This window comes from Cyprinus carpio, chromosome B11, assembly GCF_018340385.1.
Source record: "Cyprinus carpio isolate SPL01 chromosome B11, ASM1834038v1, whole genome shotgun sequence".
NCBI classification, from domain to species: Eukaryota; Metazoa; Chordata; class Actinopteri; order Cypriniformes; family Cyprinidae; genus Cyprinus; species Cyprinus carpio.
The window spans coordinates 309,880-333,015 of NC_056607.1; the positions used below are offsets into that span (position 1 = coordinate 309,880).

At 37.1% G+C, this 23,136-nt stretch overlaps 2 protein-coding genes across 3 annotated transcripts in view; both read right to left on the reverse strand.

Moving 5' to 3' along the window:
* The window catches only part of LOC109076850, a 472,477-nt gene that overhangs the window by 236,010 nt on the left and 213,331 nt on the right, over positions 1-23,136 (reverse strand). The window lies entirely within an intron of this gene.
* The window catches only part of lrp1aa (low density lipoprotein receptor-related protein 1Aa), a 166,386-nt gene continuing 151,364 nt past the window's right edge, over positions 8,115-23,136 (reverse strand). The window contains 12 exon segments of the mRNA XM_042733414.1: positions 8,115-8,486; positions 9,321-9,465; positions 12,373-12,453; positions 14,621-14,719; positions 15,774-15,957; positions 16,197-16,358; positions 16,594-16,764; positions 20,699-20,839; positions 21,045-21,221; positions 22,136-22,255; positions 22,345-22,451; positions 22,668-22,846. Coding sequence (XP_042589348.1) covers positions 8,346-8,486; positions 9,321-9,465; positions 12,373-12,453; positions 14,621-14,719; positions 15,774-15,957; positions 16,197-16,358; positions 16,594-16,764; positions 20,699-20,839; positions 21,045-21,221; positions 22,136-22,255; positions 22,345-22,451; positions 22,668-22,846 — 1,707 coding nt within the window. The 3' untranslated portion in view covers positions 8,115-8,345.

Below are 23,136 nucleotides of genomic sequence, written 5' to 3' on the forward strand. Positions count from 1 at the left end.
TTTTGAGGCGCATTACCTTGAAAAATGAAAGTAATCCACAGCGTCTTCAGCAGTTCAGATGTTGGGAGAAAATGAAGACTCTTATGTTCAGTCTTACATCCAAACACAGAGCATCAGGATTGCTTGCGAGACATTGTTGATGTTACAGCTGCTCGAACATGGAGGACAGAGTACAACCGTTGAGGGCGGAAACTATAGCAATGCAGGGCTGTCAATCAACCCCCGTGGCCCCGCCCTATGCAATGTGATGTCACACTGCGTGAGAATCAAAACGGCTGGCCTAGTGTGACTAACTTGGTTTAAAGGGAATTAAAAATAAGGAGTGGGTGGATTTTTATCATTGTAGGGTGGTTGTGTTCACACTGCCAACGCACGTTTATGTCCAAACACCATGTAAACATGGATTTTGCATAATAGGTGTTCTTTAATATCAAAAACAGACCAAATTATTGGAAATGAAGTGTAGTTTACTAACTTTTCTTAACAACTTTATAAGATTATTTCCACCTTTTATATGCCTGAATGTTACCTTACTGGGATCACCATCAAGATCAACTCTTTCAGTCATCAGTGAGTGAATAGCCTTCTTTTAGAAAGGCCCGAAAAAGTGAAATTTATATTGTATCCAAATATCACAAAAATAACAACTATCATATCGCACCTGTTAGACATTTCATTTTATCAAGTCATCTTGAGCAACAGAAAACAATCAAAGCATAGAACCAAAAATTATCAACTGCCTTTGCTAAACTTGAACAATTATGAATCGTCTATCTTTCATGAAATAGGTTACTGTATAAGTTTATGTAATTTGTCTAATAACAATGCCTAACAATGTCCAATTCAAAACCTGGATTGATGCAATTTCTACTACATCTCCAAATGAAGAACTATGTTTAGCAGTGGTTTGTGGTAGATATGATATTGCTGGAAATTGCATTTTGTCTTGGTCATTGCTAGCATTGTACAAATATTTAAGATACAAAACATAATATTTTCACAAATCCATGACCTTGGCACAGTACCATGTAACACACAAGCGAAGCAACAAAAATGTTCATGTTTACACAAGAGTCACACCTCCTACTTCTATCTCGGTTTAACCATTTTTGAACATTGTGTATTTTTGGTAAACTTTTGCAACTAAGATAGAAACCTGAACCAATATTTTCTAACTGAAAAGGGACTATGGACTAATTTCAAGGCTGTATGTTACTCCAATGAACTGCCTCAATATTGGGTTGCAGTTGCAGAATCTAGTTGTTAAAGCTTGGTAAAATGATTAGATGGTGACACCTGGAGTTCAAAGTTGAAAATGCAAGCAAAATTTGTTTGCTCCTCCCCTGTCATACCACAACCTGCCACCAGCATTAGCAAGCTGAAAGTTTGTCTCTGTGTCTATGTGTTATATTTTATTTCCTTGACCAAGGCTTCTGTTGATTAGCATGACACCAGTCCCTGCTGGTAGGTGGATATGTGATTTTCCTTTGGCCATGGTCATTAGTCACAGGGCCTGTCCCAATACACACACCTGTGGTGCAAAACTGGCCCAGGTATGAAAAATGCCAACACTCAGTAGATTTAGCTCACACGAAATCCATACCAACATAACACCGCTTCAGAAACAGGATATACACACAATATTCATTCAAGATCCATCAAATTCATGAGAAACAAAATGAAAACATTTCCAACCAGATTTTCAGAAATGCCATAGGCATTCAAAATCCTTTCTGAAATGTGTATTTTGAAAGAAAATTCCAAGTTCCAAATCTCACATCCAAAGATTTGTATCTGTGCTTCCACAGGGCTGCACCAGCCAAGCGAGTGGAGAATAAATCACTAAAGAATTCTTGTATTTCACTCTGTTCGGTACATAAACTCAACAGACTATCTCTGTTTGCTGTCACCTGAAGAATTGTTGTCATGGTACTGAGGTCCATTCAGAAGAATTTCCAAATCATTCTCCTTTTCAATAAATCAGATCAAATAGTTTAGCAGAGACTAAGGAGGTCAAGGAGCCCACAGATGAATACAGCATTTGATGTGGCAAAGCCATGGTTACTGAGGCAGGGCTAAACAGGAAGCACTTTATCTCTGGTGACACACATCAAACGGCTTGACCTCATGTTATCTGATTTTAAAACAGCATCTTCTCCTCATCCTTCTCAACTTTTATATTTGAACAGTCAAATAATAACTGAGGGCAGATCAGATTTTATTGGAGTGGAACGTTCTTGTCAAAGGCCTGGCTTTGAATGCGTTTAAGAGAAAAATAATTCCTGTGTTCTAATGCCCATGGATCTAAAGTAAGCAGGCTACTGTAATAAACATTATGCCAATTAGCACTCTATCATTCATACACATTATTACCTGGATAACGACTTGAAAAACACACATAAACCATATTGTTGTGTGTTTATTGCCTTCATGTTTCATCAGTCAAAACGTTTCTGCTTTTTATCCAGCTTAGTTGCAGCGATAGCTGGGAGCCTTTAAGTTATTACTTCTGTGAGTCTGTTTTGGACTTTCTGCATGAGAGCATCCTCCGGCTTTAAGTATAAATGAAACAGGGTGAGTCTGAAATTGCATACTATCTAAATAGCTTTTGTGACCCTGGACCACAAACCTAGTCATAAGGGTGAGATTTATATATCATCTAGAAGCTGAATAAATAAGGTTTCCATTGATGTATAATCTGTTAGGATAGGACGATATTTGGCCGAGATACAACTATTTGAAAATCTGCAATATTGGGGGTGAAAATATTGAGAAAATTACCCCTTTAAAGTTGTCCAAATGAAGTTCTTAGCAATGCATATTACTAATCAAAAATTAAAATAAAAATATAATAAAAATTATATAAATCTATAATTATGACCCATACAATGTATTTTTGGCTATTGCTACAAATATACCCATGCTACTTGGTTTTGCGGTCCAGGGTCACATTTGAATTTGAACATCCCAACCATTAAAAAAGTATGTTCTATTTAGTATTAATTTGGGTAGTATGAATGAAATTTGGATGCCATGTGGTTACTATCACATGATCTACCAGAGTTAATTTCATCACTACCATTCATAAATCCTCTTCCATGGCTTTGTGGGATAGTAAAGTGTCCATTGACTGCGCACCTCAGAATCCTGGTTGAAGTAGTAGGTCATCTGGGTATTTTTCTTCTACTGTTTTTCAAATACCATGAATTTGGACATACTACACTTCAGGTATACTGTTTTTCATATACTATATAGTAGGGCAGCATTTGATTTCAGATGCACTGCATTTAGTGCTCCATAATGTTTACATCATCTCGTATTGGATACAAATTAAAAACATCTGATCATGCATAGACTGTCCTGTCTCTTTGAATTTAAATCTAGATGTATTCACACTGGCCCTTGAAAACCTCTACGCAAACACACTTGCCTAAAAGACACATCCCCTGCTTTTCTACACCAATGGCTAAAACTGATAACTAGTAAAGATAGTCTGACTGTCTTACATGGGGACAGGGCATTCTTTATTTTTGAACCAAGGATAAAAATCAACAGCTCATCACTATTCCGAACAAATATACAATTTATTTCATTTTATAGAAACACCCAAATTACTTACCAATGGTAATATGCATCTTGTGTTTAATGTCATCCACTGTCGTTTTGTGGCCCCTTTTTAAGTTCAGGGACCATTTAGGCACCGGTACCATTTTAATAGTATCAATTTGGCACCGGTATTGTACAAACCCAAACAATACTTAACCCTACTTACTACCTTTTGTTGCACTGTACATCATGGTGTACTAGTGCAACTTGCTCGTGTTGCCAATTATATTAGCAGGATTGTTAATGTGACCACCACTCGTGTGAAGCACAAGACAAGTCCTCTCAATAAAAGTTGGTTTATTGCAACAAACTTGAGTCTTCAGTTAGCACTTGGCAGTTGTGTAAGCTATCACAGCAAATCCAACCATGAGACTCCATTTCCAGTGGCAACTTTCCGGAGTGGTAGCCAGGATTTTCTGTAAAGCAATATTAAACCACTCAGACAGAGATCAAAAAGCTGTTGTTTGGGTCTTTTCAGTTCCCAGCAGATCACACATTGTTTGCAACCTTGGATTTAAAATTGGAGTCTTGACCACTGGGTAATGCCAGTGGTGCTCCCTAGTAACACAGCCATTCAGCAGTCATTCTTTCCACAGTACCCACAAACTCAACATCAACCAAGACCAATCACCACCCACTTTGTGAAGTAGTCCTGTACCACAAGAATGTAATGATTGAAACATTCTGTTCATAGGACCCAGCAAATCAAGAGCAACCCAATCCCATAACCCTTCAACCCCCTGTGCAATCAACTGCCATGCTGAGCACAGTACTTCAACAGTCTACTCTAAGAACAAAGCAGTATTTGCAGCCATGACTTTACTCATGTCTGAACTCTGTGGTTAGAATTCCATATACTTCATCTACAGGTCTGCTATCAAAGTCACATAGAATTGCTTGATGATGGAATTGCAAGATCCTCAAGGGGTTCTTTAAGGTTGCGGGGCTGGTTGAGTGACATAGTCTTCTGGACATATCTGCATTTTTGTGATTGTGCCTAAGGTGACATACAACTATGAAATCATACCCAAAGCTCCTCTAGTCATTGGGTCAATTATCCCTGTAGTACTTTCATCTTCATTAGTCACTGTAGGCTACTATGGTCTTTATGCATGATAAAAGGTCAGCCCAGCTGGTATTAAAAGCATGCTGTGAATTCTACTACTAACCAACAATACCTTTCTTGTGGTGCAGTAATTATGCTCCATTGGTATTAAACTCTGACCGTATGAAGGTGTTTGGCCACTGTGGCAAACTCTTTGACAAATTGTCTGTAGTAAAGTGTTCCAGCTCCGCCTCCGTTCATCAACCAATGGGTTCCATCTGAGACTGTCATTCCTCCAGCTCCAGTGTACTCCCTTGTCCTCCCGGCTCCATCCTGGTCAGTCATTGTTCCACCACCGCCACAGATCTCTTCGATCTTCACTGCATTCTATCCCTCCTCCTTCCCTTAGGCTCAACCGTTGTCCTCACTTGCACCTCCCATAACACCCAATGTACTTGCTACATCGTTAGAAGAATGGCATCTACGCTAATATTAGTCTGTTTCTCTCTTATTCTGAGGTCACCGTAGCCACCACATCCAGTCTGTATCCGACTGGCTCCTCTCCCAAGGTTTTTTCTCCATTCTGTCACCGATGGAGTTTTGGTTCCTTGCTGCTGTCGTCTCTGGCTTGCTTAGTTGGGGACACTTAATTTACAGCGATATCATTGACTTGATTGCAAATGATTGCAAAGATACTATTTAAACTGAACTAAGCTAGATGATGACATCACTGATTTCAATGATGAACTGCTTTAACTGTCATTTTGCATTATTGACACACTGTTTTCCTAATTAATGTTGTTCAGTTGCTTTGACACAATCTGTTTTGTTTAAAGCACTATGTAAATAAAGGTGACTTGACTTGACCATAGTCAATGCATTCCTCCGACACATTGGCTACTCTGCAGCCACTTGTTGCTGGAAATTTGCCTTGGTCTCCTGATCTTTCGTTGTCACCAGGTCTCTCGATTCATTGAACTCATTAGTTCCTTCTTATTTAAACTCCCTGTTTAGTTCATTTTCTTTGTCTGAATAAATGAATGAGGCATTTATGTAGCACTTTATTATGTACTACTGTACACCCAAAGCACTTTACAATCATAGAAAGGGTCTCTTTCACAGCACATCGGTGCCAGTGCACTCACCACACACTAGCTGTAGGTGAAGAGCAGAGAGAGATACAGCCAGTTCAGTGGATGGGTATTATTTTTAGTAGGCCAAGATTAATAAGGGCAAGTGGAGGGAATTTGGCCAGGACGCCAGGGTTACACACTTTTTATGAGAAGTGCCAACTGCCATTTTAATGACCACAGAGAGTCAGGACCTCAGTCTAACATCTTATCCAAAGTATACATAGTGTCCCCGTCACTATACTCAGGCATTAGGACCCACACAGACTGCACGGTAAGCACCTCCTGCTCGTCTCACTAACATCTCTTCCAGCAGTAATCTAGTTTTTCCAGGAGGTTTCCCATACAGGTACTGACCAGGCTCAACTGTGCTTAGCTTCAGTGGGCAACTAGTCTTGAGCTACAATGTGATATGACTTGTGGCTATGTGATACATGCCTGCTTATATCTGAATATACTACCTGTTGATATTATTAAATCTTGTTTTGGAAACTTTACATTCTTCATCATCATTGTCTCTACAACCCTTTTGTGACATCTAGTGTCTGTATACTAACGAGTGTCAATTAAGTAAGTGAATAAATAGGTCTAAGTCTAAAGGTAAGTAATTTCATAGTTACCATTCTGACAATATCCTCAGGTGGCCATTTCTAGTCATATAGCTCCTATCTACCAAAGAAATCTCATTTAACTTCCTCAATCATCTTTTCACAAAATATGCCACCTGCTATGCCTGCTCACATGCACTAGAGTTTTGGAATTAATAACCCCTTTTGTAAATGTCATGTGATTTTTTTTTTTACTCTGGATGAAAATTAATAGTCAGGGAATGACAACACCAATGGTACCACAGGAATGTTCACAGTCCTATGCCCTTTACAAGTGATTTTACTATCCTGAAATTTAATGCTAAAAATAAAACTTTCCATGCATTTTGTACTACAAAAGTTGTCATCTCTCAACAAAAGACCAACTGAGGATCTTGACATTAGTAATTCATCTGAGATGATGAGTGCACTTTTGATTGTTGTTGTTGTTTTTTTCTTATGTGTTACATTACAGTTAATGATTCTGATAAAAGCAGCATGTCAGCAACCAGCTGAGTAAGACAATATCGAAAAAAAGTGTACATTTTAAAAGTAAAAGCAACATGATGGATGATGGATGGTATATTTCAGAGGCAGATTACAAAAGACAAGATGAAAGTGTGTCAACATTAGAACACATGTTTTTTTCATCTTTAACTGTGACATTTTAAAAACAATCATAAAGTGTAAAAATTCAATTTCTTCTATCAAAAACCCTCTTCAGGAGTATGTGCAGCTTTAAAGGTGCTCAAATGTGTCACTAAAACCAATGCACAGATGTGCATTTGATTGTTTTGGGATTTCCTTGTAAGCAGCTTTTTATTTTCTACAGGAATGTTTTTATTTTCAATTACCCTTTACTTCATTCATCTGAAAATAAATACAGTACCAATCAAAAGCTGGGACACACCCAATCATTCTTTACAATTAATCTAAAATCTAACATAAGTATGGGAATCATGTAGTGACCAAAGAAAAATTGTTGAATCTGATATCTTTTATGTTGTCTAGGTTGCAGCTCTGCACACAATGTTCATTTTCTTCACTCTTTTCAAATAATATTGAATTAGTTCTCAAATGTGCTGGACTCCTGCTGGTTGCTTTTCCTTTACTATCCTTTCTAATGCAACAATTCATTTTATTTGTTTTACATTTGAACAAAAAATGTTAAGTTTTATAAAGAGATTCATACATAGGCACAGTTTATTGTTGTCTATAAAACTAATTTCAAGCAGTTAAGCAGAAGCCTTTAGATCAAAATTTTAATAACATCAAAACAACACTTTCAACAATTTCCAAAAAAACAACAACAACAACAACCCCAAAAAAAAAATTTCTCTTCAAAAAAAGTTCTTCAATAAAAAGCATATGCAATATTGCAATGGTTTGTATCTGTGCTCAAGAAATCAATTATCCTTATAAATAATTATGAAAACACAAAATGAGAATAAAAAAACTCAAACACATAAAAATTGATAACATCTGATTGATATTGTAGTAAATTTGAAGCAAACAACACGTGTTCCATGTCAAAGGTTCCCTCTCCACACAGTCAAACATACAACAAACAGTTGGCATTACTGATGGAACAACATTTTTCTCTATACATTTCATACAAAAATAAAAAAAGTCATTGTTCCAATCTCTCTCTCTTTTTTCCTTCTTTGACTCCATATTGCACAGAGGTAGTGGCTATTAAGGTAAAGGGGAGGTGATCTAAAAACGGATGCAAAAAACGGGATCTTCTAATTAAAAAAAAAAAAATGTATCTTTTGTTGTTGTGATGTTTTGTTGTGACCAGAGGAATTGTAAAAGAACAAAATATAATACTGCAATCACATACAAAAGTAGTCCTTCATTTTGTACATTTTATACAGTGTTAACACTTAATCATTGATTTTCTTTCTGCTTTTTTTAAATCTTTTTCTCAAAAAGGCAAATGGTATTTTCCATGTATGGACCAAACTGATGGACAGTCTAAGCCAGGGGTTCCACCAGGGGCTCCTCGTCGCCCCGTGATAGCAGCTCCTTCTTCTCATCTGTGCTGGCCAGGGAATTGCGGCTGTTGTGAGCTCCCATGTACAGAGTAGCATACACAGGATTCGTGAAGTTGGTCGGCTACAAAATAAAAAGTTGGAAATATATGGGATCAGACCGATTCTTTGACCACAGCTGTGCTCACCAAACACAGTCAGCATTTAAGGCATCATATACACTCCTGACAGAAAGATTGTTCCAAATAATATGCTGCCTTCAAAGACACCTTATGCCCTCTGGATGGGTGGCAACTCTGAGGAAAGTAGCTGTCTGTCTGTAGGCGGTAGTGCTCTTTGTCTTTGCATGAAGGTAATTGTACAATATTAAAAAGTAATTTTCAAAAGTCACTGTATTCCTAAGTGGTACATGTAATTTTTTTGTAATGCAAACAATCAATTACTGCCATTAAATGACCCAAATACACTACCGTTCAAAAGTTTGGGGTTAATACAATTTTGTAATGAGCAGAAAGGAGTCTCTTCTGTTCACCCAGGCTGCATGATTCTTCATGATTTGCTGCTCAAGAAACATTTCTGATTATTATCAATGTTGAACATATTTTTGTGGATTCTTTGATGAATAGAAAGTTCAAAAGAACAGCCTTTATTTAAAATAGAAATCTTTTGTAACATTATAAATATGTTTACTGTCATCAATTTAATGTGTCCTTGCTTTAAATAAAAACAAAAAAAACAAATATATATATAAAGAAAAATAATATTTAAACCAACATACACAAACCAATAAAATAAAATAACCTGTAAGAAAAGAAAATCTAATTTTATGAAATGGGTGAATGGAATTTGAAGTTTTTGTTGCTGTTGCTGTTGTTGTTTACTCTTCTAGACTTGTTTTAGAGTAGTGAAATAAAGCATGGACATCTTTCAGAATATATGTAATTTGCTGTCATCATACCTTGTCAGGATCCAGTGTGAAGTCAGCATCCAACAATTCTCCAACGTCATCATCTTGCTCTCCTTCATAAATTTTATAAGCTGGGTTTCCAATCTCAACATTCATAGCGCCATTTGACATTCTCTGATGCTGAAAGCCTTTGGCTCTGCAGATACACAATACACAGCTTTTATTCACAGAAAATGAGGTTGTGAGGTCAGTATTACACCGTACAAAGCAGCAGAGGGAGAAATACGGCCACAACACAGAGGGATGCCACTAACAGTCACTGGAACAACCTAAACATCTGGAGCAACACCATCTTAAACCCAGTGTTTACCAAAATACATTGTATATGTGTACAATTTGTTGCTTGTATCCACAATTTTAACAAAACCAACTAAACCAACTATAAAAAAAATTAAAAAAATACAAAGTAAAAAAGTACAAAAGTACTGTACGTGTATAAACAGGGTTGGGCTGTATGACTATAAGACTTAAGTTCATCTTCAAAACACAAATGAAGATACATTTTAATGAAACTTGAGACATTTATATCCCTCCTTTGAATGTCCATTTCACCAAAACTTCAAAAACAGTTCATAAAGACACTGTTTCATTTACCATATTTGATGTGCTGAATAAATGCAGAATGTGTGTTGATCAATGTTTATGCAAATAAAAATCTAATTTAAATCTGTTTATCATATAAAGCGATCGTATCTCTTAGAAAGAGACACCACTCGATTCAAATGGATTACTTGTACAATCTTTACATAAAGGTTTGAAAGCTTGAAAGTTTGATTGTGTGGACTTTCATTGGAGGGACAGAAATCTCTCAGGTTTTAGTAAAGATATCTTCATTTTTGTTTCAACTATGAATAAAAGTCTTCAGGGATTAATGGTGAGTAAATGATTTTAGGTGAACTAACCCTGTAATATACATTAATTCAATTAAATTCAAATGATGTGTGGTCACAGGCGTATGTTTATTGATATATGTATGTAACTACTTCATTCAGTAAAATAAAAATAATAATAATAGTAAAGTATATATTTTTTTAAGTCTTTGAAACTAAAGTGTTATGCAAATGTCAAGTCCAGTTTTATACAAAGCAACGTTACAGTAATAAACAGGACAACGTGTCAGTGTCTCAAATGTCTTCAGCTGACAGTCAGCAATATCAATTTGAATTTAGTTCAGTTATTTAGTTAGTTACTGTATTTCAATAGTCAAGTCCAGCTAAATGCGTTTTATTAAATATTAACTGGAACGCATTCAAGTAACAGCCACCTCCATCATCACCATCACCTGTTCCCTATACTTCCCAGTCCCAATCGCCTGAGTACTGATCACCTGCACCTGCACTCACTTATACTTCCCAGTATAAAGCCACCTGCACTTCAGTACTTTGGCGTCTGGTCTACCGTTCACTACACTGGACAGTACCTGACTCTTGCTACCCTAACCTGTGTCTGTTTTACCTCCAGAAACTCTTACTATCCTCTTGTGGTTTCCCTTGTTGTCTCCCCAGTCTCCTGGATTACAACTCCATACTCTGAAGCCACGATCTAATATCCACCATCGGGAATTCTCTCTGGACTGTTGCCACTGCCATTATTCTCACCTACCATTCATTCTAAATTCAGACTGTTCAATAAGCCTTATTTTACTAACCTCCCGTCTCTACTCTGGTTTGTGACAACCACACCATTTAATAACTAAGGTTATTTAAATGAAATATTAAAATAAGTACATTTAAAAAAAAAAATAAAAAAAAATTTTCCCTTGCATTTCAAGCAAAAACAATTATATTGTGATGTACGATTCAAGTCTTACTGCCCTCCCTAGTAAAAATAAATAAATGAAATATGCAAATGAAAAGCTGATAAGACTAACATTTTCTTTTAAGGATAAGCTCACTTCCGGAATAAAAAATCCTGACATTCCATGATTTTTCTCCATACAGTGGACTTCAACAGGGAGCTTTTTCAATAGAATGTTTATTTTTTAGAAAATGACTGATGGTTTTGCTTGATAAGACCCTTATTATTCAGCTGGGAACATGTAAAGCAGTGGTTCCCAACCATGTTGCTGGAGGCCCCCCAACACTGCACATTTTGCATCTCTCCTTTGTCTGACAGACCCACTTCAGGTCTTGGAGCCTCTACTAATGAGCTGATGATTTGAATCAGTTGTATTTGATTAAGGTGACATGGAAAACATGCAATGTTGGGGGGCCTCCAGGAACGTGGTTGGGAACCACTGATGTAGAGCCCTTTAAATCTGCACTGAAACCACAATTTGGACCTTCAACCCGTTGATCTCCATTGAAGCCCTTATGGAGAAAAATTCTGGAATGTTTTCCTCAAAAACCATAATTTATTTTCAGCTGAAGAAAAACATGAACATCTTGGATGACATGGGTGAGTAAATGATCAGGAAATTTGCAATCTGGAAGTGAACGAATCCTTTAAGTGAAGGCCATCAAATGGCCACATTATCTTGATAAACACTGGGTTTGGAACATGGCACATGTTCAACAGATGCAGTCCTGCTGAGAACCGATCGTAGATAAACATACGGTATTACAGCGGGACCGGTATGGCTCTGTTGAAAACAATACGATAGGTTCTCACAATCTAACACAATTGGATCTATTTCTTTGTTCTCGGTAACAGATTACCACCGAGGTATCACAAAAATTCAAAAACAACTAGTAGGTTTTACACAGGTGTTACAAAAGAGGTGTGAAACAAAAAAAACACGTGAGACCATGAAGACAAAAAAAAAACCTCAAACACAACCAGCAAGAAACAAGCAAAAAATATAGAAAAAACAAAATAAAGACAAAATAAACAAAAGACCAACCGTTACCGCGGTCGCTTGGAGCGGGATTTGCCAAGCCTACGGAAAAGAGCAGATGCGGTTTACCAAGAAAGAAGGAGAGAAAAGAGGTGTTTTGGGGATGGGAAGTTGCTTATATTTCAAATTCTGAACAGTACAACACTTTAGAGAGGTGAAAATCTTTTGAAAAAGAAGTACAGAAGTACAATTTCATAAAATACTCACCCTCTCATTCTTTTCCTGTACCATAATACTGCTCCTCCAATCAGCAACACCAGCAGTATCAGTAAAAACAAATTAACAAAAAATGAATCCTTACATAAAATAAAAACAAAAAATTAAAACAAGTACAATTAATACATCATTATAGCTGTAGAATTCAAAAATGGACTTACGGCCACTGGATTCAGCATTTTCATTGGTAGCAGGAAATTCACAACCACAAACATACAAACAAACACAAAAAAAAAAACAACAAAAATAGAATATAATATATATATATATATACACACACAATTGTGTGTAAATAAATGATTATCTATATCAGCTAAATCCAAAATCAGCAAAATCATGCCCATATAGAAAAAATGTAAAAGATTGGATGACCAATAATTTTTTCCTATTAAATTCAGATAAGACAGAGATATTACTTATTGGACCAGAAAACATTACACAGAATCTCGTAGATTACAATTTGCCATTAGACGGATGTACTGTTACTTCCTCTACTGTCAAAAAATCCGGTGTGTGTTATATTAGACAGTAACTTGTCTTTTGAAAATCATATTTCCCATGTTACAAAAACAGCATTCTTCCATCTTAGAAACATTGCCAAGCTACGAAACATGTTACCTGTTCCTGATGCAGAAAAGCTAGTTCATGCATTCATGACCTCTAGACTGGACTATTGTAATGCACTGCTAGGTGGTTGTCCTGCATCCTCAATAAACAAGCTACAGGTAGTCCAAAATGCAGCGGCTAGAGTCCTTACCAGGTCTAGAAAATATGATCATATTACCCCAAAACTACAGTCTCTGCACTGGCTACCTATTAAGTTCCGTATCAGTTACAAAATATTATTACTTACTTATAAGGCCCTTAATGGCTTAGCTCCTGTGTACCTAACTAGTCTTCTACCACGCTACAACCCATCACGCTCCTTAAGGTCACAAAACGCAGAACTTTTGGTAGTTCCTAGGATAGCAAAGTCCACTAAAGGAGGTAGAGCTTTTTCGCATTTGGCTCCCAAACTCTGGAATAGCCTTCCTCATAATGTTCAGGTTCAGACACACTCTCTCTGTTTAAATCTAGATTAAAAACACATCTTTTTGGCCAAGCATTCAAATAATGCATCTCATAATTTTGGACTGCAGTTATATCTGATCAAATGCGCATTATTATTCTTTAGCTTGGGTTAAACTAATTAATTTTACTTGGCTGGAACAGCAGCTACGCTAATTATGACTCTATGTTTGTTTCTCTGTTTAGGATTTACACAAGCTCCAGTCTGGATCCAGAACACATGAGAAGAGATGATGCCAACCCCTCAGAGGACCTCAGATGATGCTAACCCAGAGACAACATACAGAACTACCACATTTTGCTATAAGTTTGATTGCATAATTGCTGTTAATAGTGTTAATCGTCTGTTTGTTTACGTTTTTATTGATTTTTCTGAACATTTCTGCCGTATGCACATAAACTGACAGTCATCACTGATAAGCTACTACTAAATATTGTAGAAACGTAATTTTCTGTAAAGTTGCTTTGCAATGATTTGTATCGTAAAAAGCGCTATACAAATAAACTTGAATTGAATTGAATATAGCAATTACACAATGTTGCTGCTACTAAATCCTTAAATAGTTACAGTTATAGTAGCATGAGGAGCCGAATGGACAAGATATTGAGGAGGATCTTTATTTTCTGAATGCAATGGAGCATGAAATGGCAGGATATAATGTAGTCCCCACACCAAGCTTTTTAACCCATCTGCAGACATCAAATATGTGAGTTATGCGTGGTGAGCTGAAAAAGAATAAGGGCCTAGACATTGACCCTTGTGGTACCCCAGTGGCAAAGGTGCATATAGTAAGCAAAAAGAACCTGTCCAGTTTACAAGATGAGACATGTTGTACAGGTAGCACACAAACCGCTAAAACACTAACAGAGAATGCCAGTGCCTGCTGGTCTTGAAGACAGACAGTAGAGTGTGAGACAGACTGATGCATAGAAATAGCATTTGTTGCAGATACTAGAAGAAAAACTTAAACTTGAAAAACAAAACTGAAAAAAAGTAAAGTTAAATTTGCTCAAATGACTAAAACTAAAATTTAAATAAAAATAAAAGCAAACTATATATATATATATATATATATATATATATATATATATATATATATATATATATAATATATATATATAATTAGAAGTTTGTGGCACTTAGAGAGCACACTAAAATAACACAGCTTACTTGCACTGTGGGAAGTTTGTGGCACTTAGAGAGCACTGCCCGTTAGCACAGTATCCTTCACATGTATAACAGCTCGGCTGGATTCTGCCACTGGTACACCTGTAACACACAGTGAACATATGCACATCAGTAATATAAAAAACACAAACAAACACACAAACAAGAAAACGAAAAAGAATTATAAGTGTTGATAGCCTTGTGCTGAACTCCTCCCGACCTTGCACCCCCCCCCCCAATCTTTTTCCCCAAGCACCACTGAACTCTGAACCCCCTTCCCTCTTTTTTTTTTTTGTTTGTTTGTTTTTTGTTTACATGCCCTTATTTGTATAGTTGTATTTTATATTTAATCTGTATATGCCTGATCTGTATTTTTATGCTCTACTGTTAGTGTTATCTGTATGCACCAAGGGTCTGAGAGTAACAGTGAACAACTACTAGTTGACCAGAAAAATCTTTAGTCGAGGGCAGCCCTACATTTTTGCACTTCTAGATCTATCATCAATTTAGTCAATCTAGTCAATTTTTATTTTATTTTTATTAATTTTTTGAATAAATGCCTGGAATAAGGTCTGTGTCAAGTTATTTTCATAATTTTATGCAATGTAATACCTCACTCTAATTTAAGCTTTACGTGTTTTGAAAAAGATGGTTGTTAACAAGTGTCTAAACAGGACTACAGAGGTTGTCGTGGACAGGTAAACCCATGTACTCACTAGCCAGTTGCACAACCTTGTTGTGTTTACATTCACACTCTTGCAAACTATCCCAAACTTTCAGGGAAAGTGTGTTTTTTTTTTTTAAATACTGAAAGACTTCCTAAAGCTTATTGATGGTAATGTTGAAGTCACGTGACTGTGGTGTGGTTCGTTTAACTTACTTCTGGCAATTGCATTTAGCCTACAAATTTAGTTGTTTATTTGTGAAGATTATAATGATGAATAAATCATGTAAGAATCATTTGACCAACTGTTATATAGCCATTAAGGTGTTATTATAAAGGGCTTCAAGATTGGCCACACAATAGCCATTCCCCGTATCAAGATATTGAACGAGACATTTGAAAGATAATTGAGATAAAGAAAGTAAATGGATCAGTTTAATTCTATGTAGCCCTAACATATGTATATGTTCACTAGAGTATGAGATTGTGTACCTGCATGTAACGTCTCCATGTGGCTGGTTGATGTTGGTGGGAATACACTTTCCATCACGGCAATAGTGACACTTGTCCACTTCACAGTTATTGCCAATGAAGCGTGGAGGGCAGCGACATTGTCTCGACCCATCGCTGGACTGCATACATGTCCCTCCATGATCACAGAATCCATCACATGTCCCTGTTAGAGAAGTAGAGGACACTGATTAACATCCCACTTCATCTCAGTTAGTTTCTTCATCATGTCTTGAAGATCAGCTTTAGACCCTTTTCACACCTAATATGCTAATGCACACGATGAAAAGCCCTATTCACCTTTTTAATTATCCAATGTGTGGGTTTAAAATGAAACATTTGTCCAATGGAAATGACTGAAATGGAAAGACTTAAACAATTACTCTTTTTTTCTATAGTACTTACGATATTGGCACTGATCTCCCAGGAAGTCTGCAGGGCAGCTGCAGGTGGGCTGGTTTCCACGATTAACTGTGCAGTTTCCTCCATTCTTACAGTAGTTCTCGCATGTGCGCTGGTTACAGTTGGGTCCTGTGAAGCCTGCCAGACATCGGCAAGTCGGAGCTCCTGAAAACATTATAAGACAAGTTATTTTTGTGATTATAACATAATAAACCTTTTGCATGTCAACATCCTCTTTAGCCAAACATTGAAGTGGAGAGATCGGAGAGTCAGGTGAGCCAATAAGCAGGTGAGCAATGTTTCCCAGGATTCACTGATATGTTGTACAGCTGTGTAATGTCATATTAGACACGTGGGAAGATATTTAAAGCCCATATGGTGTGTTTTTGTGGTGCTGTACCAGTGGGTGATGCGGTACACGTTCCTCCGTTCTGGCAGTACTCTCTGCACTGGTTTAGCTCACATCTCTCTCCTCCATAGTTGGGCTGACAGCGACACTTGGGTTGTTTTCTGGCATTCAGGACACAAGTTCCACCATTTAGACACATCAGATTACAGGTGCCACTTGGAGCTGAGGGAAGACAAAGAAACAGATAAAAAGCGCTTGTTTTATAAGAGGTCAACCCAAGTGAAAAATCCATTTTATTTCCATAATGTGACATTTCAGAATCAATCTTGATATTCAAACAGAATAAAATGTATAATGGGACTTACTTTGACAGCTATTTTTTCATGGTTAAAAGTGGGTGCTACCAGCCAAACTGAAATTATGCCAAACCAAATAGTCAGTTTGCTAAAACAATACCTAAAAACTATTTTGCCACTGGATAACATTATCCAATAACCCATGCGGACTAAGTGACCTCAGTGGAAAAGTCATCTCTACCAAAACATTTTCTTTCTTTGGGATAACATGCACCAATGAATCGTTAATAATAAAGAAATTTCAATCAATCTGGAGAGGTTAATTACTTGCTGACTTTAATGAAATAATTTAATTGACGAATGATTTGGTGGACATCAGTGAACTGACTTTGGAAAATCTCAGAATCGTTGAATTATTTCTAGATTTGCGATGCATCAATTTATTGTCCCAGCCCTAAGGAACACTACTGTCTTTGTCAACACTCCAATCCCAAATTCACTCCTATAGAGGGATTCATAGTGTGCACGTGCCTGGCCCGAAGACAACTTCCGGTCTGTGTTTGTTGAACAGTCTGGTTAGTGGCACTGACTACAAACGCAGTTAAAGTTAAGGTGATGAGTAGACTGAAGTTGGGCTCAGGTTGTTGTGCTGTGGGATGCAATGTTTCCCATACACTGATTTATTTGTGGCGTGCCACCAAAATATCAAAACTGACCACCACAAATAGATTTTCCAAAAGGCTTTAACATGGAGCGGGTGTTTTTATATCACTGTATATCTGAGGGAATCCGACTGTCTTCAGAACAATTTCGATGTCATTTCATTTTCACATTCATTTCATGTAATGTCTGATAAAGCAGCGTTTGTGAGCAGATCGCTGCTTTCTGTACAGACGTCACTGGGGTAACCTCTATTTCTGCCGCTCCAAAAGCACCTCCTGCTGGTAGAGAATGAATTTGCATTTTCAATAAGCCCATCTGATTTATGCAACAAACATATTTTGCTTGTTATCAGAAATAATCTACTCTAGAGGGACTTTGCTGTTTTTATTGATTTTTTGTGTAAGTCTACCAGAAGTGAAGTTTGGGCCACAAAAGCGCACATTCACAGTAACGTTTATGTTGTTGCCATTGAAACTGTCTATATCTTCTCCCTGCTTCCTTAGAAAAGCTTATCCTGCTGAAATTCAATTTTGTTGTCATTTATTCTCCTCCAGGTCAACTAAACAACTTCCTTCTGAAACTATGCATGCTGCGGTCAATGTTTCGTTCGTTATCTGGCTCGGCTCGGTGTTCATCTTCAGTTCACTCTTCACAGCAGTTCAGTCAGTGTACTGTTTGAGTAAATGAATTACTCCGGGATATTGGTTTATTTGAACTCAGAGGGAGTGTCAGCCACATTAAAAAAGTTAACAGCTTAAGTCATTTGTGGAATTATGCTTATTGTTGACGCGAACCGTTTCAAACGATTCAGTTCGATTTGGTGAACTGGTTCAAGAAGATCCGGTTACATCGAGTGATTCGTTCGCGAACCGGATATCACTAAACTGCAGTGCTGTGAACGCGCTCATAACAGACCCGGGAGAGAAGACAACGCTGAATAAAGTCGTAGTTTTTGATATTTTTGGACCAAAATGTATTTTCAATGCTTCAAAAATTCTAACGGACCCTCTGATGTCACATGGACTACTTTGAAGATGTTTTTATTAACTTTCTGGACGTGGACAGTATACCGTACATACATTCTCAATGGAGGGACAGAAAGCTCTCGGACTAATGGTGCGTTCAAGTCATCTCGTATCGATCGTATTTACGAGTTGAATGCACATGAACGCCACCACAATATCGTAAATACCAGTGGGGAGCTCGGGATTTTCTTTAAGCCCCGATCTGTACGAGTTGGGGGCGTGTCCAGTGATTAACATGGCGAAATCAATGCATGCAACGTCTGTAGTTGACGGTACATTTTAATTGAATTTCAATGTTTACTAGTCTATAAACTGTCATTTATCATGATCATCATTAATCTTGTTATAAGCAGCAAGTTAATGAATTACAACTAAAAATCCTAACATTTGTGCACCTTTAGACGAGAAATGGTTTGATTCGCAACATTGCACATGGCTTTAAACATTTTTTTTATCTCTCCTTTTAGCATTTTTCTATAAGCAGAGTTATTAAACCTTGCTGTAATTTCTTGCTATTCATTAGAAGAAGGTACAGCGCCATCTTGCTCCGACGAAACTGACTTGAACGCACCACACGTCCTCAGCATGACTTCCCTCCTCATACGTACGAAATTCCCAGGAGGACTTGAACGCACCATCAATCTAAAATATCTTATACAGTGTTCCGAAGATGAACGGAGGTCTCACATGTCACATTGGCCATGTTATCCCCAATAATAAAAATTAAAATCAATTATTACATTATCTATAACTTAAAACCACATATTTCAAATCAGCAACAAAATCTGAAATGAACTGCCTCATGAATGTTGTTTCTTATGGTGAAATAGCTTTTAAAAAGCTTATTTTTCAGGCTAGACCAGCCAATGAGCTTAATGAGAGCTCATGCACATTGGCTGGTCTAGCCTCAGGTTTTTATGGGAACCGGAGCTTCTAACAGCTGCTGCAATGACACAATGACTTACCAATCAACAACTGGATTTTTCATTTGGAAGATGGGACTATTCCGCCATATTGCATGTTGCAGTTTCTCCCATTCATAAGTATAGGAGTGAACCGTCTTGGTATTTCTATAGTCTTTGGTTTTAACAAGTCGTGAGCCTGTATTGCAGCGCAGCATCTTCTTCTCACTAGATTACAAACTAAATTTGTTCATTACCGCCATCTGTTGTGATATCACACAACAGTTACAGTCTGTACAGCTTTACAGTCCCCCCACAGAAAACAAAATCGTGATATAGTAGTGTTCTTATCATTTGGCAAAGGATGATTGCGGCGGGATTCACGCAAAGCGCAGTGTTCACGCACGCAGCTGATGATAGACATCTCAGAGCGGCTCCATTCACAGTCAGTAAATACCACATGTGCTGTGAGTTTAACCTGCTTATTTTACGACTCTTCAGATCTAGTTTAAGTTGCATACATTTTGCTCTTGCTTTGATGTTACGTTTGTAGCAATTTACACTTTGACAGTCAGTTTGAGACAATATAACATTTTATTATTGTGTGTATCGGATAGTTTACAAAACCAAACGATAGGGACACTTTTGTCATTGAAATCACTTGGAAAAAGTTTCCCAGTCAACCTGAATTCACCCTACTCTTTGAAATAATGATGTTGTTTTAAACCCAAAATATTTTACTTAAAACTTAATTAACTTAATTAAATTCTTCATTAACAGTTATTTGTAACGTTAATTGTAAATATTAATTAATTTATTTAATTAAACATAACTGTAAATTTAAAAATAATTGTAAGTTTCTACTTTTTGATAGTAACTTGAAGTGTGCTAGTTACTTTTTCAGCAGGGTAGCTGGAATGGAGCTTAACTACTTTAATTTATGAGAAGCTTGTAGCTGGTCAAGCTATAGTTTCAGAGTAGCTTCCCCAACACTGATGGAAACTATGATTATTTTGCAGTTTCGTTTTATTTCCAAATCATTCTATTATTCTTGCACCTGTGACTGCCACTCTGTTCTTATGTGTCCACACTCCTGTCACTGACTGCATAGCACAGGAACACATTGCGCCAGTCATACTGCACCACAGCCTGTCACACTAAGCCGTTAGATGTCATTAGATTGGGTATTGTTGTTCATTCACCAAATACCACATGAAATTGCATCATCTGTTTCCCTTTTTCAAGCGATTTGAAAGGTCACAATACTCACAGACAGGGGACAGTGTTGGGGTGGGAACCTCCACGCAGGTGCCATTGTCCAGTATTCTGCCGTTTGGACACATGCAGACTGGGCCGCTGGGGCTGAGCAGACACAACCACTCACACTTCTTCCTGTCACATGGGTTGGTCACTATGATACAAAACAGCACATGATACATGAACGATCAAACTAACCTTCCATATCAGTAAAAGTTCATCAAAACCTTTTGTCTAAATTTCTCCCAGTATTTTGTTCTATTCTTCTATCAATCAAGGAGCAAAAACTACATTGATTATGTTTAGTGACTGAGTTCAAATACAGTTATATGTAAGAATCAGTTGGTTGACAGACTTACTCTCTGGCTGTTTGTAAGGGTGGTAGAGGACCAAATCTGTGGCATGGTTCATTCCTGTGGTCAGATGCTCCACTGCACTCTTGCCAAACTTGTTGACGCGGAAGACAAAGTTGTTGTGATAGGTCACACCGTATATGAAATCCTCAAAGATGTCAATACTGAAAGGATGGTGCAAATCTGAGAGAGAGAGAGAAAAACTTTGTCGTTATTTTATATCTCAAGCTTTACAAAAGCTCATTCGAACTTTATTGATGTATTTACATAAAAAAATCATATAGTTAACTAAAACTAAAACAATACAAAGGTGTTTTCATTACCTGAAATACAATAAACAATAACTGAAATAAAATAAAATATAAAAATGTCAAATGTCCTACATTTCATGTGTTGATTGTTTGTTCATTAAGATTTTAAATTCTGCATTAAATTATGAAACGTTTGTGCTCACATGTCTTGGCTCTTACATTTTATTCTGTTTAGGCTTGTCAATACAAAATAAATAATAAAAATAAATCTAAAATTTCATTTCTCTGGATCGATCCAGAGTTGTTTGAGAATGCACAAGTGAATCGAATTTCCCCAGGCTTGTTGTCCTATTACAGTCAAACCAAAAATTATTCAGACACCAGATATAATTTTTTATTTTTTTTGACTAGTGGGTGCAGGACACTATAGGTCATTTATGTAAGTGAGGATAGCAAAATAAAGTAAACTGTGACATACCCAAAAATTATTCATACAGTGGACTACCAGTAAAATTGATAACAATTTGGGACCAAAAATTCTTCAGACACTTTGACCTGACCATGGTTGCTTAAGTATTTTCTCTTTAATTCTTTTTCACCGCAGACTGAGCAAAATTATGTATTGCTTGGTAATTGGTTGACCTAAATTGGTATTATCTGTGTACTTAAATCAAACAGCAGAATAATTTTTGGTTGATTGTAATTCATTACATACCTTGTCATAGTCTTCATAGAGTTCTTGTCATATTTTATTACCTTTTTCTAATCTATAGTGAAAAAACTGTGATAATGTGAGGAATGTGTAAATTTAGTTTTGACCTAAATTGATCAAGCGAGTGACTCAACTGTTTTTAACACTGGAGACAGCTATGAGCGGATCTGTTCCATTCAGTCTGACGCTCCCGATAACAGAGAGTTTGGCATCCGCCCAGTACAGACGCTCATTGAAGTAATCCACAGCTAGACCTGGCAAACAAACCCAACAGAAGTCATGTTACTGGTGTCACAGGTGCTTGGATCCGAGCGTGTGGTGTTTGATTCACATGATGACTGACCTGTGGGCCACTGGATGTTTTCATGCACCAGCGTCTCTCTCATGGTGCCGTCCATAGCGGCCGTCTCGATCTTAGGGTGGTTTCCCCAGTCGGCCCAGTACATGGTTTCAAGAATCAAAGGTTAACATACAGTAGTTTCAAAACAAAACCAAATACTTATTTCAAGAGTGTTAACACTAGGTATGAACTGTATAATTGACTTAGCAAGTACCACTAACAAATGTAATGTTGTGAAGCAAAAATATACTGACACAAACAGAGCTAGTGCTAATGCTAAAGAATGCCAGGAAGAAGCATCCACTTTCTGTTGATTATCCGCTCACCCTCTCGGTGGGTCCACCACGATGGCGTAGGGCTCGTCAATCATGCCCGAGATGAGGGTCTTGCGATTGCGTCCGTTCATCTGCGCCACCTCGACGACATCACGACCCGAGTCCGTCCAGTAAATGTTGTTGGCCACCCAGTCCACAGCAATCCCACGAGGCATCTTCAGGCCAGGGATCTAGAACAAATCAAAGGTTACTTCATTTATTCCTTCTGTTAAATTAAGTTATGCACAGTGTTGGGGAAAGCTACTTTTAAAAGTAATGCCTTACAATATTGTGTTACTCTCTAAAAAAAGTAACTAATTACATTACTTAGTGACTTTTATAGAATGTGTTACGTTACTTTTACGTTACTTTTTAAATGCGTTACTTTTAAACTTGCTCGTTTGTTTTTAATATAAAAAGTTATATTTTTGGCAAAAAAAAAAAAAAAACAAAAAAAAAACATTAATTAACAAAATGGGAT